At 42.4% G+C, this 26100-nt stretch overlaps 1 protein-coding gene across 1 annotated transcript in view; it reads left to right on the top strand.

The window, feature by feature from the left end:
- Positions 1–26100, top strand: part of CFTR (CF transmembrane conductance regulator) — a 208500-nt gene extending 182400 nt beyond the window's left edge. The window contains 7 exon segments of the mRNA XM_040343760.1: positions 744–844; positions 2268–2510; positions 5822–5977; positions 18196–18285; positions 23015–23187; positions 23280–23385; positions 25335–26100. Of these exon segments, the coding sequence (XP_040199694.1) occupies positions 744–844; positions 2268–2510; positions 5822–5977; positions 18196–18285; positions 23015–23187; positions 23280–23385; positions 25335–25541 (1076 nt within the window). The 3' untranslated portion in view covers positions 25542–26100.

Below are 26100 nucleotides of genomic sequence, written 5' to 3'. Positions count from 1 at the left end.
TGAGTGGAGGTGCAATGATGTTGACTCATTCAGGTTGATGATCCTAAGGACAAGGAGAAGCACACCGCTCCAGGCAGAATCAGGTGCAAAGTAGATCACAGGTGCAGACCTCGGCTCACCACCGTGGAAGACGAAAAAAAAAAAGAAATTGGTTGCACACTGGAACTCCAACTTATCTTGATGTCATCTTTATTGTCAAAAGGGTCAGACAGATACAGGCAATGGAAGACGCGTTTCACAAGCGATAGCTTGCTTATTCACAACCTTTGTGAACAATTAAGCTATCGCTTGTGAAATGCGTCTACCATTGCTTGTATCTGTCTGACCCTTTTGACAACAAAGATGACATCAAGATAAGTTGGAGTTCCAGTGTGCAACCAATTTCTTGTTTTATTGATGATCCTAAGGGGCAGAGAGCAACTGCAGTACTGTGCAGTGATGTGTCTTAAAAAATCTATTTATAGTGGTTTCCAAACAGAAACCACATTTTGGAATGAAAATCTATTTTATCCAGGTAAAGCTGTTAAACAATGCATGGCTAATAGGTACAGAACACTGAAAACACACCTTACTGACTCAAGTGCAACAAAGTCACATAGAAACCAAGGAGTTATTGTTACTAAAAAAAAAAAAAAAAAAAAAAAATATATATATACTGCCATTACTGACTTACTAGACTAAACGTTTGGCTGACTTTAAATTCAGTACTACTGAATCTCAACTTCCATAATTTTTTTTGTCAGGTGCTGGTCGAGAGAAAGTTGGAATTGTACTGACTCTGGCGATGAATATTATGAGTACTCTGCAGTGGGCAGTAAACTCAAGTATTGATGTGGACAGTTTGGTAAGTCAGGTGTTCTGCAAATTTCTTTGACCCAAAACATCTTGTCTCGTATACTCTCTCATCCAAAAAAGCTTCTGAATCCCATAACTTTTGCTTTTTTTTGCCTGTCTTGTTTGTTGTATATGTCACTGTACAATTTTACATAGAACATCTATCTGTTTTTATCTGTGATTTTATCACAAATAACACTCTTCAATGCCATCATGACAATCTCATGCAGAATGGCAATGTATTTGTATTTATAAATACAGTGTATGTATATATATATATATATATATATATATACATACAGGGCTTTTTTCTCTCTGAGAATAGGTGCAGGAACTCCTCTCTTCCAAGTCACCCTTGACTCCACCCCCTACCCACCTCCGAGCACCTTTCCTTGGTTCCACCACTTACCCACCTCCCAATGCCAAGTATCGTTTTGTGGTGCTAAGTACAGTAAAACCTTGGTTTGCAAGTATAATCCAAAGCACTTGTATATCAAAGCATTTTTTTTCAGAGTATAAAATAGAAGAGAGGCACCTCTAAGTGTAGAAATAAGTTGCTAAATGTTGTACCTTCATTAAATGTAACCATATTGCTACACTTAGAGGCTTCTCTCTCCTCTTTTATATTCAGTTGTGACATGACGCTACTCTTATATCAAGACTTCGATTGTATATCAAGGCAATATGTATTAAAACATTTTGCTTGTCTTGCAAAACGCTCTCAAAATGCTCTCACACCAAGTTACTCTCAAGGTTTTACTGTATTTTGTATGGAATTTGTTAATGATAACAAGAAAGGCAGTAAAATAGATCTAGCAACAATGGGCACCCCAGTGACAATAGATCCATCCCAGCAACTATGGACTCCCAACAGCCAGCATCAATAGACCTTCCAGCATCCAGCAGATCCCTCCCAGCAACGATTGGCCTCCTGCAACATAAGACCCACCCCCAGCAACAATAGATCCCCCACCATCAACAATAGACCCCCCCTTCAAAAATAGATCCCCTCCAGCAATAATAGATTCCCCAGTAGCCAACATCAATAGACCCTCCAGCAGCCAGCAACAAAGACCCCTCCCTCAACAGTAAATCCCTCCTAGCAATGACTGACCCCCCAGCAATGGTAGATCCCCCACGAGCAACAGAAGAACTCCCCAGCAACAAAAGACTCCCTTCCCTCACAAAATAGATCCCCTCCAGCAACAACAGATCCCCCAGCAGCCAGCATCAATAGACTCTCCAGCACACCCCAAAACCTCTTTCCATTACATACATTCAGTTGGGAGGTGCCGGAACTGCGTTCCCCCGCGTTCCTGCTGAAAAAAAGCCCTGTATATATTTCACTCATTCAAAGCCTAGGTTTAATTCTCAGGGAATACATATGGAATACAGTTTATGTGCTACAATTAAAATAATGTTCTTTGTTGTAGATGCGTTCTGTCAGCAGAATCTTTAAATTTATTGATATTCCAAATGAAGATACGGACAAGAATGGTAAAGATAAGGATGATAAACTTTCAGAGGTCCTCATTATTGAGAATGAATATGCAAACAAGGATCAAAACTGGCCATCTGGTGGTCAGATGTCTGTTAAAGATCTCTCTGCAAAGTATGTGGATGGAGGCCATGCTGTTTTAGAGAATGTATCATTCTCAGCCAGTCCTGGTCAAAGGGTAAGATCCATGCTTCTAAAGTTTTGTTGTTCAGCTTGTCAATCCAATGTGGTTTTGTTCTTACTAGCATTAAATCTGCCCGACTTTCATTTTTTGTTGGTTTATACTAGTGGTCTCCAAACTGCTACCTAGGGGCCAGATGTGGCCCTTTGCTTGACTTTGTCCGGCCCTTGGGGCCATATTGCTCCCACTGATATGAGACACTATTCATCCCACTGACACCAACAATGGAGCATAATTTCTACCGCTGACTATTTCTCCCGTAATATCAAAAATGGGGCACTGTTTACTCCCACTGAAGTCAAGAAAATTTCTACACCCACTGGCCAAAATCCGACCCCTGAAAGTCTAAAGGACAGCAAACTGGCCATTTGTTTAGAAAGTTCGGAGATCCCTGGTTTATCCCTTCTGCTTTTGTTTTACTGTTATTGCAGATTAACCCTGAACTCCAGGCTAACAGGTGCATACAAATGTGTATTACCTGGCAAAGCATTTGTACTTCTATTCACCCACTTATGAGATTTACAAAGCTTTCCCTATAGCATAATACTGTCTAACAGGGCGGGAAACCTAAAAGTTCTCCTGTGACTATCAAGTGAAATAAAAACTCGGGTCTTTTTTAGCACATGAAAAATTCAGCATTACTTTTTACCCACTTGGACTGCTTTTCCCTCTCCCAGTTTTTGGTTCTGATATACAGGGATTGCAATAGGCCAATACCAAGTCAACCTCAGCTACTTACTCTGCCTACCCTAAAATAGTTTTATGAAGTATTAATGAACACAGAGCTACATTAATTACAGTGCCTTGCAAAAGTATTCCCCCCCCTTTGGCATTTTACCTATTTTGTTACATTACAGCCTTTAGTTCAATGTTTTTTTTATCTGAATTTTATGTGATGGATCAGAACACAATAGTCTAAGTTTGTGAAGTAAAATTAGGAAAATATATTCATAAAACTATTATTCAGAATTAAAAAACTGATAATTGGCATGTGCGTATGTATTCAACCCCTTTGTTATAAAGACCATAAAAAGCTTTGGTGCAACCAATTACCTTCAAAAGACACATAGTTAAATGATGTCCACCTGTGTGCAATCTAAATGTCACGTGATCTGTCATTACATATACACACCTTTTTGAAAGGCCCCAGAGGCTGCAACACCTAAGCAAGAGGCTAAAAAAAACACTGCCATGAAGACCAAGGAACTCTCCAAACAAGTAGGGGCAATGTTGTTGAGAAGTACAAGTCAGGATTAGGTTATAAAAAAAATCCAAATCTTTGATGATCCCTAGGAGCACCATCAAATCTATCATAACCAAATGGAAAGAACATGGCACAACAGCAAACCTGACAAGAGACACCAAAACCCAAGGACCAGGCAAGGAGGGCATTAATCAGAGAGGCAGCACAGAGACCTAAGGTAACCCTGGAGGAGCTGCAGAGTTCCACATCAGAGACTGGAGTATCTGTACATAGGATGACAATAAGCCCTGCACTCCATAGAGTTGGGCTTTATGTCAGAGCGGCCAGAAGAAAGCCATTACTGTCAACAGAAAACAAAATGGCATATTTTGAGTTTGCGAAAAGGCATGTGGGAGATTCCGAAAATGTATGGAAGAAGGTGCTCTGGTCTGATGAGACTAAAATTAAACTTTTTGGTCATCAAAGAAAACGCTATGTCTGGCGCAAACCCAACACATCACATTACCCAAAGAACACCATCAGCAGTCAGGACTGGGAAACTGGTCAGACTTGAGGGAAAGATAGATGGTGCTAAATACAGGGATATTCTTGAGCAAAACCTGTACCACTCTGTGTGTGATCTGAGGCTAGGGTGGAGGTACACCTTCCAGCAGGACAATGACTCCAAACACACTGCTAAAGCAACACTTGAGTGGTTTAAGAGGAAACATGTAAATGTGTTTGAATGGCCTAGTCAAAGCCCAGGCCTCAATCCATTAGAAAATCTGTGGTCAGACTTAAAGATTGCTGTTCACAAGCGCAAACCATCCAACTTGAAGGAGCTGGAGCAGTTTTGCAAGGATGAATGGGCAAAAATCCCAGTGGTTAGATGTGGAAATCTCATAGAAATGTATCCAAAGCAAATTGGAGCTGTGATAACCGCAAAAGGTGGCTCTACAAAGTATTGACTTTAGGGGGGTGAATAGTTATTGACTTTTTCTGTTATTTTGTCCTATTTGTTGTTTGCTTCACAAAAAAAATAATAAAACATCTTGAAAGTTGTGGGCATGTTCTGTAAATTAAATGATGCAAATCCTCAAACAATCCATGTTAATTCCATGTTGTGAGGCAACAAAAGACGAAAGGGGGGAGGGGGGGTGAATACTTTTGCAAGGCACTGTATATGTGTCTGTAATAAGTTAAAGGGGTTCATGCACATGCATGGTCTGAGACACAAATATGCCCTAGCGTAAAAATTCCTGGAATTTTTCCAAGTCCAGGGAGCCCCATGTGGGCCCAGGTGGCAGGTACAGCTGGCCATATAAGCAAATGTCTCGGTCTTACTTGGGTAAATGCCAATTCTTTCTTTTATCAGTATTTACATGTGAATGCATGTATTACATTCCTCAAATGCAGAGGTTCTGTTTTTTAAAGGAATAAGTCATACTCGCATGTAAGAGAGGCAGCTGTTCTAGGTAGGTCTACCCAATCCAACACCCCACACACCTGTGTCAGCCCAGTTCACACACCTGTGCAGTGCTCAGAAGAAAGTCCGAATGGCTGCACTGAAACACTAAAATCCACTCCATCTACCGATGGACAGTTTTCATCGGACAAACTGATTGTGTGTGGGCCCCATAGTTTTTTTTCCCATCGGTGAAAAAAAATAGAACCTGTTTTAAATTTTTCTTATGGTTAAAAAAACGATAGAAAAAAACGATCGTCGGTGGGGAAATCCATCGGTCAAAAATCCATGCATGCTCAGAATCAAGTCGACGCATGCTCGGAAGCATTGAACTTCATTTTTCTCAGCACGTCGTAGTGTTTTACGTCACCGCGTTGGACACGATCGGATTTTTAACCGATGGTGTGTAGGCAAGACTGATGAAAGTCAGCTTCATCAGATATCTGATGAAAAAATCCATCGGTCCGTTTTCATCAGACGAACCGATCGTGTGTACAGGGCATTATAGTTTTCTTTTTCTTGCACTGCATACTGCGTAAGGTCAAAAGTATTTCAAGCTACATTTGTGCATTTTGTCTGATCATATTTATCTTTCTCTGAAGTAAAATGACACTTAAAATACATACTTTACATTCATATCTTAAATATCTGACATTCTAGGTTGGTTTGTTAGGAAGAACTGGTTCAGGAAAGAGCACATTGTTGTCTGCACTCTTGAGGCTGCTATCAACCGAAGGAGAAATTCAGATTGATGGGGTATCTTGGAGTAAAATACCACTGCAGAAGTGGAGGAAAGCATTTGGAGTTATTCCACAGGTAGGTCACTCTATAATTTATTTGTTGCTAGTGTGTTATACCTTCAGGCTTTGGTTCTTATTCAGCAAAACCTTTTCTTATACTCCAATGTCAATAACTGTTATAGTCATTTTATTGCAGACCCCATTAAGTCTGGTGGCCCTGTATGCCCTACAGCACTTGAGTGCTGAAAAATCAGGTTGGTAACTGGCCCACAGTTTTCATAAGATTAGCATAAAAGCGGCCGAATGATGTATGCTTTTCAGCTACTTATTCCCCAAAGAAGTCAATACAAATGCAAAAGCAGTTTCTAACAGGTTGGGCAGGATCAAATGCATTTGTCATTGAACTCAGAATAGGCTGATCACATGACTGCTATGCTGATCCTCTGGTTCAAGCTTGACAGCAAAAAGTAAAGTGAGAACTTCCAAATTGTATACCTATTTTAGATCATTGGCTGCCACTGGATTACCATACTTGTTATAGATCAGTGAATTCACTGGACCAACATAATTGTTTTACTGTAGATCATTGACTGTCACATACTTTTGTGCATTGCCTTTCATTGACATGTATTCTTATGCATATTGATGCACATTTTAAAAAGCAATGACCTGAGTTGACACCCCTTTTATGCATATTACTTTTCTATACAATTTACAGGTTATTTCTTCTATCATCACATCCTTTTCCTGTTTCTGGGTTGAGAGAAGGAGTTGTATGAGTCTTTGTAAGGCCCAAAATAATACTAAAAAAATAATGAAGCTTTTTGTTCTCAAAAGTCTTGCGTCATGCGTTAGGTTGAGTGCGTTGTGTTTCTTACATGTAGCATTTTAATGCAACTCACTGCACTGCACATGACACCAGCGTTGTCCTGTGAACACGACACATAGAAAAGAATTGTTTTTTATGTGTCCTTGCAGTGACCCGATTCTTCCAGTGTGGTAAAACACAGGTCAGTGCAGTATGTATTAAAAGGGCATTATGGAGCCCTTATAGCAGTAAGTCCTGACAGAAGTTCTAACCCTTGCCCATTCAATCCAAAACTAAAAGTTTTGTGTCGAGATACACTTTAAGCTCCCTGCAGGCATACTGTGTAATCATTTTACATAGATTAGAAATGTTCCTTAAAGGGGTTGTAAAGGTACAATTTTTTTTCCCTAAATAGCTTCCTTTACCTTAGTGCAGTCCCCTTCACTTACCTCATCCTTCGATTTTGTTTTTTAAATGTCCTTTTTTCTTCCTTTTTTCCTCACTTCCTGTTCTTCTGTCTGTAACTCCACACAGTAATGCAAGGCTTTCTCCCTGGTGTGGAGTGTCGTGCTCGCCCCCTCCCTTGGACTACAGGAGAGTCAGGACGCCCACTAACACACAGCTCCTTTCTCTATCTTCAACGTAGCGAGCGTCCTGACTCTCCCGTAGTCCAAGGGAGGGGGCGAGCACGACACTCCACACCAGGGAGAAAGCCTTGCATTATTGTGTGGAGTTACAGACAGAAGAACAGGAAGTGAGGATTTCTCAGAATAAATAAGGACATTTAAAAGCAAAATCAAAGGATGAGATAAGTGAAGGAGGACTGCACTAAGGTAAAGGAAGCTATTTAGGGGAAACAAATCGTACCTTTACAACCCCTTTAACCTTTTCCCATCCAGCCTATTGTAAAATGATGGCCAGGTGGGGACACTGTTACCCTGGGTATATGTCATATGACATCCTCCAGGTGCGTGCCTAGTGCACACCCAAGGGGGCACGCAGTGCTGTGATCTGTCACCTGCTTTGTCCCCCAGACCCAGCGGTAGACAGGTCATTTTACCAGGCTAGCCTCTCTTTCATTCATAGCCATACATTGTGTGCTATTATAATATCTGTGATAGGCCACAGTGATCATATGGTACAGTGGCCAAGCACAGCACAGTACTTAATGGCACATTAATGGATGCCAATCATAAAAAATATTGCTTGTAACATTGATCAGATCATTACAGTAAAAAGCAATCATAGTAAAAAAAAAATCCTGATCACCTCCACAGAGCTGTACAGTGTCACTGTACTGTTCTGGTCACAGTATGTAAAATTTTTTTTTAAACAAATGTAAAAATAATTGAACAAAAACACACATATATATATATATATATATATATATATATATATATATATATATATATATATATATATGTATGTGTGTGTGTGTGTTAGTGGACTCTAGAACTATAGGACAATCCTCATTATTGGTATATCTGAAAATTGACCGATTCCCGATTCTTATATACTATGTCACAATTTTTCAGAAAAGTGTGAAAGCATCTTTAGAGGTACTGATGATATTATTGTTTACATTTTTCATTGTTTAGAATAATGGGATTAAGCTCTGATTTTGCGTCAGTCAGTTCCAGTTTGCACCTAAGCTAGTGTCGTCTTGTTCTTGGGTGCAATTCTTAGCTATAATATGTGGTTCCTAGTTCCAGAGTGGAGGAGGCTGTATCTTGGTGGAGGCACCCATGTTGGGTGCCAGGCAGTCCTTCGCAGTATGCATACATTTTTTTATTTTTATTTTAACAAAATTGGTGAATGGGGTGTTCACTGATTGTTTTCATGAAGATTTTGTGTTTAGTGTATACCTTAATTTCTGCTGTTTTCAACAGGCTCATTAGGGAGTGGATTGGAACTTCTATGTACCTCAGGAAGGTCATATAACCTCTCAGCCCATGTTCCTTTTCTACCTCTTGGTGCACCAGTGAGAGACCAAAGCCCATCAGACATATTAGTGTTTTGAGGGGCTCTCATTTTTTTTCTCATGAAGCCCCTTTCCACTCCTGAAGGGCATATGGGGGTGGTATTGGCATGAAAAAAATGCCTGCATATTCATAGCCATTTAATCATGGCAGTATCAGACTCCATGTACTGGACTGTATTAACTACTAGTGACTTTAAAGCTGGCAGACCTGCTGCAGAGAACAGACTGATGAATCACATGGAATTAATTTTAAGTGATTTGGTCATCTCTGTTGTGAGTGAAGTGGATTTTTAATTACTCACTCATCTCTATGAAAGACGTATGAGCTGCTTTATGTACATCAACATCTGTTATATATGAGACCAATAAACAAAGGATAAACAGCCATATAGGTGTACACGTAGACAACGGATCTAGAGCTACAGATGTTCAGTGAAACTCTTCAAATCAGATTACTTATTTCTGTTTGGTTGTTTTTAGGCTCCTTTCAGTTACATGCTGTAATTGCATAATGTATAGCACCTGCAAATTAATTCATTCCCGAGTTACATGCTTTAGTAACTACTGCAGAGATGTAAAAATATTGTTTTATATTTGTCATGGGTAAAATAGGGGCATGGTCATAACTGTAATAATGTGAATGTTGCTGTCACCACTGCTGTCCAAGGTTTTATTGGCATGGCCAGTGCTGTATAGACACAGGCCATAGACACAGGCCATATCATTCATACAGTAATGACATTGAATGACATAAAGAAACCATTGCTCATCCTCTGGGCTTGTGCTATAGCTAGTGAAGATCAAATCAGTATACTGTATGTAAACTCTAATGCCGGGTACTGACGAGCAAACATGTACGATGAAACCGGTCCGTCCGACCGCTTTCACCGTACATGTCTGCCCGGGGATTTCTGTATGGTGGCTGTACTCACCATCATACAGAAATCCGTGCGTAAACAATACGCGGGGCGTGTCCGCACTGTCGCTGCGACGATGACGCGGCGACGTGGGCGGGCCTGCCAGTTATATGCTTCCACGCATGCGTCAAAGTCATTCGACGCATGCGAGGGATGGCGGGCGCTCGGACATGTACGGTAGGTCTGTACAGACGACCGAACATGTCCGAGGGGACAGGATTCCAGCGGGCTGTTTTAAAACAAGCCCGGAAATATTTGCCCGCTGGGAAAAGGCCCAGCGGGCAAATGTTTGCTGGAATCCTGCCCGCTCGGGCCTACACACGACCGAACATGTATGCTGAAACTGGTCCGCGGACCGCGGACCGGTCACCACCGTTTACGACCTCCCATCACATCCAAGACAGCTTATCGACACTCCAACCAACAGGATCCGATCCATCCCATTTCCCCAGTATCAAGACGAGACACGCAGCTCTGTACTTGTTCCAAAAATGAAGACTACTTTTAATGGTAACTTTCAGTCTTATATACAGTACAAGGCATGAAAGGAACAATCAACTCCCCACCCACACATCACACCGTGGGGGGCTTCAATCACATTCTTTGAGCTAATTACTAAACATTCTAGACATGTCGGCGCCGGCCTATAATTATCATTATCATGATCTAATCACTGCACATTCCTTCATTAACAGAAACTCAAACAAAACACCATCACACAATGATCTCTTCTATCCACATCGTTAGGCAGACGTTCTATCTCCGACAGACAGGTTGAGTTCCATTCCACACACAAAACAGTATTTAGCATACATAATTAGAGGTCTGGGAGCAGACCTGGATTAACACCTTTACACAATGGACAATGAAATGTCTAGGAGTAGATGCAATTAACACCTTTCAAAAGAATGTGTCCCCACATTGAATAGCCAACAACTTGTGATATCTCAAGACATCCTGCAAACATGAATTATTATTAATGTCCCATCTCATGTAATACATGAATTATGATTTCTTAGCCACCCTATGCCCAAAAGGGGCACAGGGTGAACTTAGACCCAAGAGTTCTTAGGGCCGATGGCACAGGAGTATCCCCCATCCCTCAAAAGTCTCTGGGTGTCACGGGTCATCCTGTTACAGCGAGCATAATCGCATCAATTCTGCCTGCAATTGCAAACGCCCACATGTGAATGGAGCCCTAATGACCATTTATTATAAAAAGACAGGTACTTACAAAAGTATGTTAAAACAGCACAGCATAGAGAACGCCTCCACCATTTAGCGGACATGATGACGTCATTATTCAAGCTCCGCCCTATGCATTTCGCCATCAGTCAGCATCGTCAGGGGAGCAGGAGCACATATATCATTGAAAGTGTTTGTTATATATTATTTGCTTAGGGATTTGTTGGCATCCCCCTGCAAAAATAAAGAAAAAGCAAATACACCTGCACTATAGTACGCAATAATTCAGTTGTTGCAGGTATGTTTTCTCAAGGTGTGTTGAGAGTTCCTTCAGATTGAATGGGCTGCCCTAATGCAATACAATTCAACATATTAAAACATATTACATAACACTCACAAAGGTTTAATGGGGCCATAAAAAGTCATCTACACCATCTAATTGGTGACGTAATTATTATCATAATACAGAATTTTTATAGCACCAAGACTTTGCGCAGTGCTTTACAACGTGAGGACAGACAATACAGTTACAATACAATTCAGTACAAGAGGAATCAGAGGACCTGCTCATTAGAGCTTACAATCTAAAAGAATACTTTTTTATTATTACAAGCTAGATTGATATGGTGGTTTTCTATTATTCACAATATTTTTATACCAAGAAACTTATTTTTAAGCACGCATTTATCTAAAATTATAACATTTATTCATGAGCACAGTCCCGGGCTTTGTCCAGATATCCAATGTACTTGCTCCTAGGTTACACTTATGAGAACATTTTCCCAACATGCTTTAAAATCACTAAACGGAATCCTACAGTGTTTTTGTCTTTGCGTAAAGATTTTAGTGTAAATAAATCAAGGTCGATTCATCTGCCTACACAAGAGGAAAACGTATATTATGGAATAGATTTTCCTCAATAAACAGCATGTTGTTTGTTAGCATCAAAAAGAAGGACCGGTGCAAGATTTAGCTGCAAATAATTTGTTTTCACGATTTAAATGCGCAGTTCTTTAAATACTAACAAACTAACTCTCTGATTAATATATCAGTGCGGCAATAGGACTCATTAATAAAGATGAAGGAAAGTGATGCTCTTGTATATATCAGTGAAGTTAAATATGCAGCGCTGAATAATAAACAGTGAAATAAATGCAAATCACTAATGTTAGAAACCCAAAAGGGTGTAATAAATCGTGACAACAGTGAATAAAGAATATAGAGTCCATGAACAAAGACTAAAAAAACTATATAGCAATGTCCATCATAAATGATATAGGAATCCAATGACAAAAGATGTTGCCAGGGTTGACAGGCATCACAGAGTATATCTTTTGAATAAAAGTCTTAAACACTCTTACCAGAGATGTTGGACCCACCTGTCAGTGACAGAGTGTCAATCAGTCTTCTAGGTTGCCAATGGGTGGGTCGACAGGATATCACGAGGGTCCGATGGAACTTCAAACGTTCATGTGTGAGTCCCAATGAAGAAGCCAGAGGTGAAGACAACTGGACCTGATTGCGCATGACCGGTGTTCAGTCTACCGCAGATATTCTGAGGGGCTCCAGGAACCAAACATCTCAAGGATACTCCAAAAAAATACTCAGTGAATACTGAGCATTAGTGACCCCCCTGGGGTAGCGATGGCAAAATGGAAACCTAACAAAAACTCAAGACAGCACATGGAAGAAACAAAAAAATGGAAGGACTTCCAATAGTGCAGGTCAAAAAGTTGGGTTTTATTCATAAAAACCGACATACAAAAAAAGATAAAAGTGATCACTCTAATATAAAAGCAATATGGGGATAAGGTAAAACCTGGCCCGATGCATTTCGTCCAATACGGACTTCAACTGGGGCATCTTGTATATATCAACCATTGAATACTTGTTTAATTTTTCTTCTGCAGACTAGAGAATAAAGTAGGAAGTAAAAACCCATCAATTGCAGCCTGACTGTGCCATCAAACACAGCCACTGTGCCATCAAACACAACCACTGTACCATCAAACGCTGCCACTGTGCCCATCAAACACAGCCACTGTGCTCATAAAACACAGCGAATGTACCATCAAACGCAACCACTGTACCATTAAACGCAGCCACTGTGCTATCAAACACAGCCACTGTGCCATCAAATGCCGTCACTGTGCCCATCAAACGCTGCCACTGTGCCCATCAAACGCTCCCACTATGCCCATCAAACACTCCCACTGTGCCTATCAAATGCTGCCACTGTGCCCCATGAAATGTTGCCACTGTGCCCCATCAAATGCTCCCATTGTGGAATCAAATGCTTCCACTGTGCTCTTTGAATGCTGCCACTGTGCCCCTGCCCGCCATCTGCCTGGCACTTACCCTGTCTCGGTGGGGCAGCGGGTGACGGTGGCAGGCAGTGTCCTCCATGTCTTCTCCCATCTGCTCTTCCCGTTCTCTCCTGATTGGCGTCCAAATACAGCGCCTGTCGATTCAGCCAATCAGGAGATGGGTAACAGACCCGAGCACCTGATTGGCGGAGAGGCTGTTCAGTGTTAGGAAAGTGAATATTCATTCGCTTTTCTAACACACACCCTGCCGCTGTAATTCAGGCGTCTGAATAGGGGATGGCAGCGGCTATGCATGGATCTATCTATTGGTGATAGGCTGGAGAGAGGGGGGCGCCATTATGGACACACACACCGCCACTGCCTTTGAATGATCTGAAAGCTGGAATTGTGACTCTTTCATATGCAAATCCCATCTTTGACTAATTTGAAAACAAAGCCAAGCTGGGCTGGGTGTTTGTACTAAGGAGGGGGGGTTTGTTCTGGGGTCTATACTGATAAGCGGCTGGGAGGGAGGTCTGTACTGAGGGGTTGGGCTGGGAGGAGTAGGAGGGGCTGTTTTGGAGGGATCTATACTGAAGTGGTGGACTTGAAGTTGGGCACTATGCTGAGGGGGGTTTATGCTTGGGTGGAGAATGTGGGATGTCGTGGGAGATCTGTACTGTACCAGACATGTGTTTGGGGAGGGGATTTGTACTGAAAGAAGGGGGTAATGTTTGGTTGTACTCTGTACACTGTGTACATAGCCCTTGGGTTATGTACTTCTGACCCCTGCACTCTTTGTATTACATACTACTGGCCCCTGCACTGTGTGTCAAACCCCTACACCTGACCCCTACATTCTGTGTGAGAACCACACCTGATAGGTTGGACAGAAATACAGAATACCTTGGCAGCTAAAACAGCTCCTTTATATTAATATTTTTGTCCACCTGTCTATTTAGCAGTTTTCCTAAAACACAACCTTTGTTGATCCTAGATGGACCAGGCTGTGGGTATCTACTCTCAGGCCTTGTACACACGACTGATTTCCTTGACAGAATCCATTAAGAAACTTGGTGGCAGAGCTTTTTTGCCGAGGAAAACGGTCATGTGTATGTTTTTCGTCGAGAAAACTGTCGTGGATCTCGACGAGCAAAAAAGAGAACAAGTTCTCTTTTTCCTCATCTGGGAGTCTCAATTTGTTCGTCGTGTTTCTTGTCGGCCTGGTTTACGACGAGGAACGCGATTGTGTGTATGCTTAGAAACCTGCGTATGCACAGAATAAACTATGAGACGGGAGCGCACCTTCGGTAAAAGTAGCGTTCGTAATAGAGATAGCACATTCGTCACGCTGTAACAGACTGAAAAGCGCGAATCATCTCTCACCAAACTTTTACTTAACACGCAGTAACATGAGATTAGTAAAAGCAGCCCCAAGGGTGGCGCCAGTGGAATCGAACTTCCCCTTTATAGTGCTGTTGTACGTGTTGAACGTCACCGTGTTTGAGAACGGCAAGATTTTGTCTTGACAGTGTGTACGCAAAGAAAGCTTGTCAATATTCTCGACAAGCCTGACAAGGAACTCTTCGAGGTTTGGTTTATATTATTTTATGTTGTGTTGAACAAAACAGAATAGCCCTTTCATTAGATTACTTTAAACATCATTAAGAGCAAAGACTATTATAAAAACGCTCCTGTTCTCCTCTCTTAATCTGCAACCACTATTCTGGAACATATTCAGCAGTTGAAGATAATGCAAGATGTTGTTTGGATACTTAAATAAGAAACTTAGCAATATATAAATGATTTCCTTAGTCATATTGTCTCTCATTCTGAAGTAGATGAACCTGTACTTTGCTCATACATCACCTGATGCCCTGCCAGCTACACATATTCCTCTTTCCTTTGCTAAAAAAAAAAAAAAAAAAAAACTTTTCCGAGGTACTGCATCCAACCAGATGCTGTCACTGATTAGGTATTAAAGCAGTTGCATGAATAAAATAGCTGGAAATGCAGATCCTCTGTCCATGCTGTTTAGCATGTGGATTTCAATGGCTAGCCGTAAAGTGTTACTAAACCCACAACCGTAAAATCAGTCTGTATATGCAGTAAAGCATGTTTGCATATACTCACTGTGGAACCTAAGGGGTTAATCCTCTGCATTGTGTGTAAAGGCTGTTTGATCCTGTCTCTCTGATCCTCCTCTTCTTCCACTGTCTCCAATTCATCTCCTGATAGAACAGAACATTAGGGAATGGGCTGTACATGCTCACTTTGGTGTGTATCTTTTTTTTTGAAAAGTGCATGTGATCAGCACAGGGCAAATCAGCACTGTCCAGACAGAGGGTCAGGGGTCCTGTATCCTCATAGGACAATCATGGTAGAATGAAAACTCCTCCTACAAGCTTTAACCAGAAACTGATACAAGTCACAAGACTTTTCAAAAACTGCTGATGAGAAAAGGTATTTAGTAGATTTACTAAAACTATTTTCATGTTCTTGTACTGTGGGAGACCAGGTGTAATGAATGCAGGGTCCTGGGTTTAGTAACATGTTAAAGCGTAGTTCCGCCCACCCCTTTAAAAATTAAAAGTCAGCAGCTACACAAACTGTAGCTGCTGACTTTTAATATTGGCATACTTACCTGTCCTGGAGTCCACGATGTCGGCACCATCAACTGGTCGGGTGCTGCCGCCGCCATTGCGGGTAAGAGAACCCAGCAATGTAGCCTTTCGGCTTCACGGCCGGGTCCCTACTGCGCATGCACAACGTGCGCTGCGCTCCCTCACTGGCCCAGCGAAAGGGGAGGGAGGAGGGCATAGGAGGGGGCCGAGCTGCTGATGTAATTCGCCGCGGCCTGGTCTCCCGGAAATCCAGGTATCTGCTCCCCCTGGAACTCTGCTTTAAGCTTGGAAAGTAGATCATCTGTATGCTCTTATCATGCAGATAAGTTATATATATATATGTATATATTATATGATATGAACTGTTTTGTTGTTTCATACCATATATTACTAATATTAGCTTTATAAAATGTCCTTAGTTGACTGCATGTCTCTGTGCATGTATCATACTGTGAAATAATTCTCAGGTCAGATTAAATCCATTCTCAGCAGTGATTCTTGCCTTATTTGTTTTAGAACCAGTTTCATTTGTTCCAACAAAGTATGACATCTCTGTTTTCACCTTCCCCTTGATCAGAGTGTTTGCAATTATGAATCATTAACATGAACGTGATGTACAATTTTATTTTTGGTTGCATGTAAATGTATATACTGTATGTTATTTCTCATGTTGGAAGAACAGTAATGATGTCTCACCTTTGAAAAATGTAATCTATTTGGAAAATGGTGAGATCATTTCTTCCATATGATTTCAAGATGTACTTTTAAATTTTCCTATGATCAACCTAATTTTGGGGAGTGAGATTGAAATGCTGCTGGGTTACATTAAGAAATCCCCACAGGATTTGATTGACAACAGCAGGAGCCAATGGCTTCCTGTACTGCCTGTGAGAGAGAGTGAGGCCTCGTACACACGTCCGAGTTTCTCGGCAAAAACCAGCAAGAAGCTTGCTGGGTTTTTTTTTTGCCGAGGAAACCGGTCGTGTGTACACTTTTCGACGAGGAAACCGACGAGGATCTCGTCGGGCCAAAAAGAAAGCATGTCTTCTTTTTCCCCGATGGGAATGGGAAAATTTGGCTCGCCGAGATCCTCGGCGGCTTCACAAAGAACTCGACGAGCAAAACGATGTGTTTTGCCCGTCGAGTTTCTCGGCCGTGTGTACGAGGCTTGAGAGAGAGTAGCACTGGATCAAGCTAGGATCCAGGTAAGTATCTGGGGGGGGAGCTGATAATATAAAGTTTTTTACTTTCAAGAACAGGCTATGGAACATGGTGGGTACATAACCACAATAGAAGATTATGAGGCCCCCAGGCTTACAGATGGCCACCATGCCAGGAGGCAGTGCAGAGGCAGGACAGTTAAAAACTCTGGATTTTAACATCAAAAGCATGTCGGTTTCAGACATATCAGGGACAGATGTAAAAAAAACACAGGTTTTTACATACTGTCCCTGGTTTTATTGAGCCTGGCAACCCTGATGGGGCCGCCTAGTGGCATGGGGCCCTCTTGCAGTGCCCGAGAGCCCCAATGGTCAGTCCGCCCCTGACAACAATGGGCAATCCTGCTTCATTCCATATACTTTAACTTAAATATTCAAATAGAGAGTAATAATAGATAGAATAGAATAAAATTGTAAAGAAAATAAAGCTAGAGGGGAGTTGGGAGGGAAGGGGGAGGTTTGGTGGTGGCGACTGGGGTTATATGTACGGATGACAGCTGCAGGGAAATGGAGAGAGCGCCTGAAAAAGCTGTGAAAGCAGAGCGATGGCATCGTCCAAAGGTTTTCATGGTACAGCCATTGTCGGTGCTCCCTCCTCTCCACTGCAACCACTGCTGACTGGCACAAGGGGAGCAGGCTGAAAATAGGTAAGTATATACATTTTTTTTTTTTTTACAAAGCTTAGTATAGGTGTTAGGAGGGGGCAAATTGCATTTTTAAGACTAGTTAGGCTTTAGCTGAAATTAGAATACAATTCTAAAATAAGTTATAGATAAGGATAAATCCAATGAAAGAACTGGAGCGTAAATGAATGTACACCAGGGGTTATTCTCTATACATAAATATGTTTATTCTAGTAAAATGTAACTTTGTTTCAGGCACTAATTTAGATAAAGCTGAGATCATGTGAAGTTGCTCTTCTGTAAGTGGCTGAAAGCTGGATATGTCTATCATGATAAATATTAATCTGAAAGACTCTTATTTAAGAAAAGAGTTATGCAAGACACACCATTACTTTATAAAAGGATGCCATTTATACCTGGGCACTTAACAATTACTTTCTTTCAAGCCGAGGAGGAAACAGGTCCGGTTTGTTGTATGAAATGTTGGCTCAAACTTACTCAAGCTGTATAAGGAAGTAGAGTGTTTTGTTTTATCCGCTCTCCTGTATACCTGTTCATATGTTTTATAGCGTTTTGTAAAAAAAAGCATTGCTGAAAATTCATTCATTGTGTTTGTTTGTCCCCACACAGAAAGTGTTCATATTCTCAGGAACAATCAAAAAAAATCTGGACCCTTATGGAAACTACAGCGATGAAGAAATATGGAAAGTCACTGATGAGGTAAGCCTGAAACTTTCAGAAGAGCTGTGTGTGACAAATCTCCATTTGTGGATTGCAAAATTACCAATAGGAACAAGGAGCTGCATTGTAAGCATTCAAATAAAGTAACAGACAAATAACAAAGCACGTTTGCTAAATTAGTCCTCTGCAACTGATGATTTAGGGCCAGGTCACAAGTCTGCACTTAAAAATCATTCTATAATAGCTTTTGCACTAAGCAGTTGTTACCCTAAAAAAATAATGGATCCTGTTTCTTTAAAGCGTGAATAACAGCAACGTGATTGTGCTGTGTAATTTGTCCCTTTCTATCATCTGAAATACCTTGTTGATCCTGCCCCCCCCCTCTGTAAACTGACCACGTTTATCATGGCTCCTGAGACCGAGGTCATCCCGCTGTCTCTCCTCTCTCCCCTCTCCCCCTCCTCCTTGTCTGCTAAAATAACTTTATTATTTTTCATACAATCCCCTGTGTTAGATAAAGTCATCTGCCCAGTGTGTGTTCTTCATAAAAAATATGCCACTTTTCTACCTTATTTCAGAACGCTGCTGAGCGTTCCCGTGACCGTCCACAGCTCTCCTCCTCTCCTCCTTGCTAACGTCAGCGAGGGATTCTCAACCCCTGCCGCTGTAGTTGTCAGATCGGGAGAGGAGAGCGGCGAGCAATCACGTGAGCGGCGGTCTGAAATAAGGTATAAAGCGGCATATTTTTTATAAAGCACATATACTTTGGCACATAACTTTATCGAACACAGGGGTTTGTATGAAGATAACAAAGTGGCTTTACAACCACTTTAACATCAACCCTCACACTGTCCCCTGTAACCCTAACATTAACTCTCATACTTACTGTCCCTGTAACCCCAACCCTTACTAACCCACCTCTTACACTAACCTGCCCTGTTACCTCTACACTCACCTTTCATATAACCTTAACACTACCCCTCACACTAAGTGGTTCTCCAACCCTGGCACCAACCCTTCCTGTAATTCTTACAGAAATGTTCCTGGACTGCCGCACTCTGATTTATTGAAACAAAATGAACAAAGCATAAAATCCAAAGCTGTATAACACCCCCCCCCCCCCCGCATTGGCTCTGATACAGCAGCGGATTAAATTGGCTATGGTTGCTATCAATCACAGCCAGTGATGAGGCAAGAAGCACAGACAGGGCTTGGGAGTGAAAATGCAGAAATGCCCTCATAGCGGGAAGCTTGCTATGGGGGCATTTGGCAGGGCGGGGGGATCCCATGCATAGAGCATGGCTGCTCTGTGCAAAACCATTGCATAGAATAGGTAAGTATAACTTTCTTGTTATTTAGAAGAGCATTTGTTTTGGTTATTTGCATTGAACAAATATACGTGAGGAATTGGAGTAGTTGATGCTTGGAACAGACTTCTAGCAGAGGTAGTGAGTCAATCAACAGTAATGCCTCGTACACACGGCCGGATTTTCAGAGAAAAAAAGTCAGACAGGCTATTTTTCTAGGAAAGTCTAGCTGTGTGTAGCCTCCATCTGACTTTTTTTTCAGAAGTCTGACGGACCACATAGATAGAGAACCTGTTCTCTTTCTTTCCGTCGGACTCACAGCGGACATTTGCATGGTCAAAAGTCAGACAGTGTGTACAAGGAATAATTCCTGGGACAAACATAGATCTATATTTAAGTGCAATGTTTAAAAAAAAGAAATAAAAGAACAAAAAAAAGCTGGAAAAGGTCAGACTCGATGAACCACTTTTTCTGCTGTCAATCTTCTATGTGCAAAGGAGTATAACTATGCACAGTGATATTATTTTCCATACAGTGCTGCCACCTTGTGCCTAGACAGGAGTATTCAGGTCGGATAAACATTTTGGTAGAAAGGAAAATCCTATAAGCATTACAGTTATTCAGTGACATGAGAGCAAGGCTGGAAAGCTAGGTGATCTACGTGGGTGCTTGGAGGACCAGTGGCTAAAGCCCCATACACACTATCAGTTTTCCTGCAGGTTTTTCTCTTCAGGTTTACCAAAACCATCTAATATGAGGTCCAACCTTTAAGGCCCCGTACACACGACCAAACATGTATGCTGAAACTGGTCCGCGGGCCAGTTTCAGCATACATGTTCGGTCGTGTGTGGGCGCGAGCGGGCCGAATTCCAGCAAACATTTGCCCGCCGGGCCTTTTCCCAGCGGGCAAATATTCCTGGACGTGTTTTAAAACCGTCCGCTGGAATCCTGCCCGCTCGGACATGTACGGTCGTCAGTACAGACCTACCGTACATGTCCGAGCGCCCGCCGTCCCTCGCATGCGTCGAATGACTTCGACGCATGCGTGGAAGCCTTTAAATGGCAGGCCCGCCCACGTCTCCGCGTCATCGCCGCGGCGACGACGCGGACACGCCCCGCGTATTGTTTACGCGCGGACTTCTGTACGATGGTGTGTACAACCATCGTACAGAAGCCCTCTGGCAGACATGTACGGTGAAAACGGTCTGACGGACCGCTTTCACCGTACATGTTTGTTCGTGAGTACCCGGCCTGAGAGTTTCAATTTGTATGCAATCAGGCAGGGCCCTTGCACTACATGGTTTTTGTAAACCTCAAGAGAAAAACCTGAAGGAAAACTGATAGGGCCAGATTCACAGTACAAGTACGCCGGCGTATCTGCTGATACTCCGGCGTACTTTCAAATTTGCCGCGTCATATCTTTAGTTTGAATCCTCAAACCAAGATACGACGGCTTTTGGCTTCGATCCGTCAGGCGTACGGCTTCGTACGCCTTCGGATCGTAGGTGTAATACTTTGGCGCCCGCTGGGTGGAGTTTGCGTAGTTTTCAGCGTTGGGTATGCTAATTAGCTTTTTTCAGCGATCCACGAAGGTACGCGTGGCCATCACATTCTCTTACGTCGTCGCTAGTCGGCTTTTCCCGGTGTAAAGTTAAAGCTGCTATTTTGTGGCGTATAGATAGATTTGCCATGTTAACCACTTCCATACCAGGTACTTACGCAGCTTCCCGCCCAAGCCAATTTTCAGCTTTCAGCACTGTCGCACTTTGAATGGCAATTGCGCGGTCATGCTACACTGTACCCAAACAAAATTGGCGTCCTTTTTTCCCCACAAATAGAGCTTTCTTTTGGTGGTATTTGATCACCTCTGCGATTTTTTTTTTTTTTGCGCAACAACTAAAAAAAGGCTGAAAATTTGGAAAAAAAATTACGTTTTTATTTTTTTCTGTTAATTTTTTTGTAAATAAGTTTTCTCTTTCAATTACGGGCACTGATATGGCGGCACTAATGGGCACCGATGAGATGGCACTGATGGACATCGATGAGGTAGTACTGACGGGCACAGATGAGGTGGCACTGATTGGCGGCGCTGGTATGCGACACTGATGGGCACACATAGGCGGCACTGATGGGCACACATAGGCGGCACTGATGGGCACACATAGGCGGCACTGATGGGCACACATAGGCGGCACTGATGGGCACACATAGGCGGCACTGATGGGCACTCATGGGCGGCACTGGGCACTCATAGGCGGCACAGATGGGCACTCATGGGCGGCACAGATGGGCACTCATGGGTGGCACAGATGGGCACTGCTAGGTGGGCACTGGGCATGGATGGGCACTGTGGGGTGGCACTGATGGACACTGGGGTGGCGCTGATGGACACTGGGGTGGCGCTGATGGACACTGGGGTGGCGCTGATGGACACTGCGGCTCTTCCTGTTTACATCGTGATCAGCCGTGGTTGGACACGGCTGATCACGTGGTAAAGAGTCTCCGCCGGAGGCTCTTTACCGAGATCGGAGATGCAGGGTGTCAGACTGACACCCCGCATCACCGATCGCCGCGATGCGCGCCCCCACGGGCGCGCGCGGCATGAAATCCTGCAGGACGTTCTAGAACGTCCTGTCAGGATTTCATAACCACTTCCCGGACGTAAATCGGCCATAGGCCGGGCGGGAAGTGGTTAAAGTATGGCCGTCGTTCCCGCGTCAAATTAAATTTTTTTTTCTTTGCGTAAGTCCTCCGTGAATAGGGATGTACGTAAGTCACGTTGAAGTTAAAAAAATTACGTTGTTGCGATGTGATTTAACGCAATGCACGGCGGTAAATTTTAGAAACGACGCATGCGCAGTACGTTCGGCGTGGGAATGCGCCTAATTTAAATGATCCAAGCCCCCTACCCGGATCATTTGAATTAGGGGGGCTTGGGCCGGGGGAATTTACGCTACGCCGCCGCAACTTTACAGGCAAGTGCTTTGTGAATCAAGCACTTGCCCGTAAAACTTGCGGCAGTGTAACGTAAATGCGATACGTTACGCCGCCGCGGATCTATGTGAATCTGGCCCATAGTGTGTATGGGGCTTCAGAAGGACATGGCTATAGACCTCTGCCAGTGCTTTTTTTCCCTTGCATGTGATTAGGATTTTTTTTGCGAAAAAGTTTATTTTATTTTCCTTGCATTGATTAGGTTTTCGTTGCAAATCGTTTATTTTATTATCCTTGCACATGCTTAGGTATTCTTTGCAAAGTGAAACTGCCCTTTATTCACTAAGGTCTGGGGAAGATTTCTTGCAAAGTGCAACGTTTCCCCCGTTAAATTTAGAAGGATTAATTGAATGAAAAAAGGATATCACTAGCACAGACATGGCCCTAAATCTTGTGTTCTGTATACCAGTCTAGACCAGGTAGAACAATGTAAAGTGTTTATGAATGTGTTTGGAATTTTTCCACAGGTTGGTTTGAAGTCAATCATTGAGCAGTTTCCAGGCCAGTTGGATTTTGTCCTTCTCGATGGTGGATGCGTTCTTAGTAATGGCCACAAGCAGCTCATGTGTCTGGCCAGATCAGTTCTTAGCAAAGCGAAAATTCTCCTGCTGGATGAACCCAGTGCTCATCTGGACCCCATGTATGTTTACAAATACAATACAATGTCTTTGCTCACTTTTTGGATTATGTAAAAGCTTGTTAATTCATGATTTGTTTAATTTGTCATTTCAGAACGTTTCAGATCATTAGGAAAACTCTGAAGCATTCATTTGCAAACTGTACTGTCATCCTATCTGAGCATAGGCTGGAAGCCATGCTGGAATGTCAGTTCTTCCTGGTAGGTTGTGTCAGAAAGACATTTTTTTCAGAAAGGATGGTTTTAACAATGATTTATTTCCCAGCATGCTCTAGGATCCTGGTGTCCAAATATGCTGTGGCAAATATTGGATACAACATCTTTTTCTGACAATTCTGTTCAGTCTGGAAGCTTTACAGTACATCCACAAAGACTTTTCTAGACAGCCTAATGGGCTCTGTTAGAATAATGGAAGCTACCATTGCTGACTTGCTTTTGTAGGTACTCATGCATTTTAGGTGTCCTGACACAAGAAATACATGTGCCATAGGTGTAACTCCAACCTTCTGGCCCCGGTGCAAGAAACCTTGAAGGGCCCCCCTGACCTCTGGTCCTTTACTCTTGTCTGTGCTTTACAACATGAGGACAGACAGTACAGTTACAATACAATTCCATACAGGAGGAATCAGAGGGCTCTGCTCGTTAGAGCTTACAATCTAGGAGGGAGGGTCAAGTGATATAAAAGGTAAAAACTGTGGGGGATGAGATGATGGATGAGATGATGGAAAAAATCAAAGTACAGTTGTTAGGTGGAGGCAGGATAGGCTTCTCTGAAAAGGATGTTTTTTTAGGGATCGTCTAAAAGCAAACAGAGTAGGAGATAATCGGACAGATTGGGGTAGGGAGTTCCAAAGGATGGGGGAGGCTCTGGAAAAGTCCTGGAGGCAAGCATGGGAGGTGGTGACGAGGGAGCTAGAGAGCAGGAGGTCTTGGGAGGAACGAAGAGAACGATTAGGTCGGTATTTTGAGACTAGGTTAGTGATGTAGCTGGGGGCTGAATTGTAGATGGCTTTGCAAGTTCTTGTTAGTATTTTAAATACATTTTTTTTGGGTGCGTGGGAGCCAATGGAGGGCATGACAGAGAGGGGTAGTAGACAGGGAGTGGTTGGTAAGGTGGATGAGCCTGGCAGCAGCATTAATGATGGACTGAAGGAGGGATATCCTATGTAAAGGTAAGCCAATAAGGAGGGAGTTGCAGTAGTCGAGGCGTGAGATGACCAGGGAGTGAACTAGGAGCTTTGTGATGTCATTGGAAAGGGATTTATTTTGGAGATGTTGCCATGGTTGAGCTGACACGATTTGGACAGTGATTGGATGTGGGGCCTAAACAATAGATCAGGAGAGTCCAGGATTACACCTAGAACCTTGGCATGCATGTACGGGTTGATAGTTGTGCCATCGATCATGACAGAGCGATCAGGGGAAGGGGAAGTTTATTACTTCATTGTAATACTGTGTCCCTAAATAGAAAAAAAAGGGAAAAAAATGTACAGCTGTCTTAACCCCTCTCTAAAGATAAAGGTAAAAGAGAGAGTGCACTGGCTCCTAGTGCAACACCGTTTATACCAAGACAACAGGGGTTATTTACGAAAGGCAAATCCACTTTGCACTACAAGTGCAAACTACAAGTGCAAAGTGCACTTGAAATTGCACTGAAAGTGCACTTAGAAGTGTAGTGGCTGTAAATCTGAGGGGTAGATCTGAAATGAGGGGAAGCTCTGCTGATTTTATTATCCAATCATGTACAAGCTAAAATGCTGTTTTTTTATTTTCCTTGCATGTCCCCCTCGGATCTACAGTGACTGCACTTTGCACTTGTAGTGCAAAGTGGATTTCCCTTTAGTAAATAACCCCCTATATGAGTGTTTAATGTTACTTTGTCAATTTTCATTTTTATCCAATAAACAGTGTTGCACTAGGAGCCGGTGTGCTCTCTCTTTTATAATAATTAAAAACAGGACAAATAGAGAGGGTGAATCTCCTTAAGGGGGTCACAGACAGCAATAAACACCGACAAGTGCTTTCATCCCTCTTGAATACTAAAGTTTTACCTTTAGTTATACTTTAATGCAAAACATCCATTGTCAATATTTGTGACCGTGTAGCTTTAGTTATCATTTTGTATTTGACATTTTTGATTCTCTGTTTAGGTAATAGAAGAGAACACCGTTCGACAGTATGACTCTATTCAGAAACTGATGAATGAAAAGAGCTTCTTCAAGCAGGCCATTAGTCAATCTGACCGCTTGAAACTATTTCCACTGCACCGTAGAAACTCCAGCAAAAGGAAGTCCCGTCCCAAAATCACTGCCTTACAGGAGGAGACAGAGGAGGAAGTCCAGGAAACAAAACTATAATCATCAGCAGCTTACTTGTGGACCCATTTAAAATTGTGTTTCTTTTTTGTTTTCCCCATATGAATCCACGTGCCAACCAGAAACCAACATGACTGGCTGAAAAGTAATGCAATAGTAGTAGTAGCTCACGCTAATACTATTAATAACCAAACCTCTAATGCCTCCCAATGTCTTACTACAGAGACAAAGTCATGTCTCTATCTTAGGAATGGCAATTTTCAGTCATATTGTAGGGTACTGGGCTTTCTTTGACTGCCTCAAATTGTATGGTATGCATGACTGCATTTGTTTCTAGAGTCTCTTCAGGACCTCGTTAATTTACAATGTATAATTTATAATTTCATTCAGGAACACTGAGAAAAATGCTTTTTCAATGGGTGAAGTTGCGTCCAGGTATGAAAATCAGTATAGGCAGAAGGACAAGATAAGAAAACAGAGTAGATTAGCAAAGTAGTCCAAAGCACTGCAGGACACACAACTTCCTATTTACACTCTAGAGCAGTGATGGCGAAACTTGGCACCCCAGATGTTTTGGAACTACATTTCCAATGAAGCTCAT

The sequence above is a fragment of the Rana temporaria genome, chromosome 3, assembly GCF_905171775.1.
Source record: "Rana temporaria chromosome 3, aRanTem1.1, whole genome shotgun sequence".
In the NCBI taxonomy this organism is placed as follows: Eukaryota; Metazoa; Chordata; class Amphibia; order Anura; family Ranidae; genus Rana; species Rana temporaria.
The sequence above is the reverse complement of the archived record's forward strand: the minus strand, read 5'-3'. Positions and strand labels throughout refer to the sequence as shown.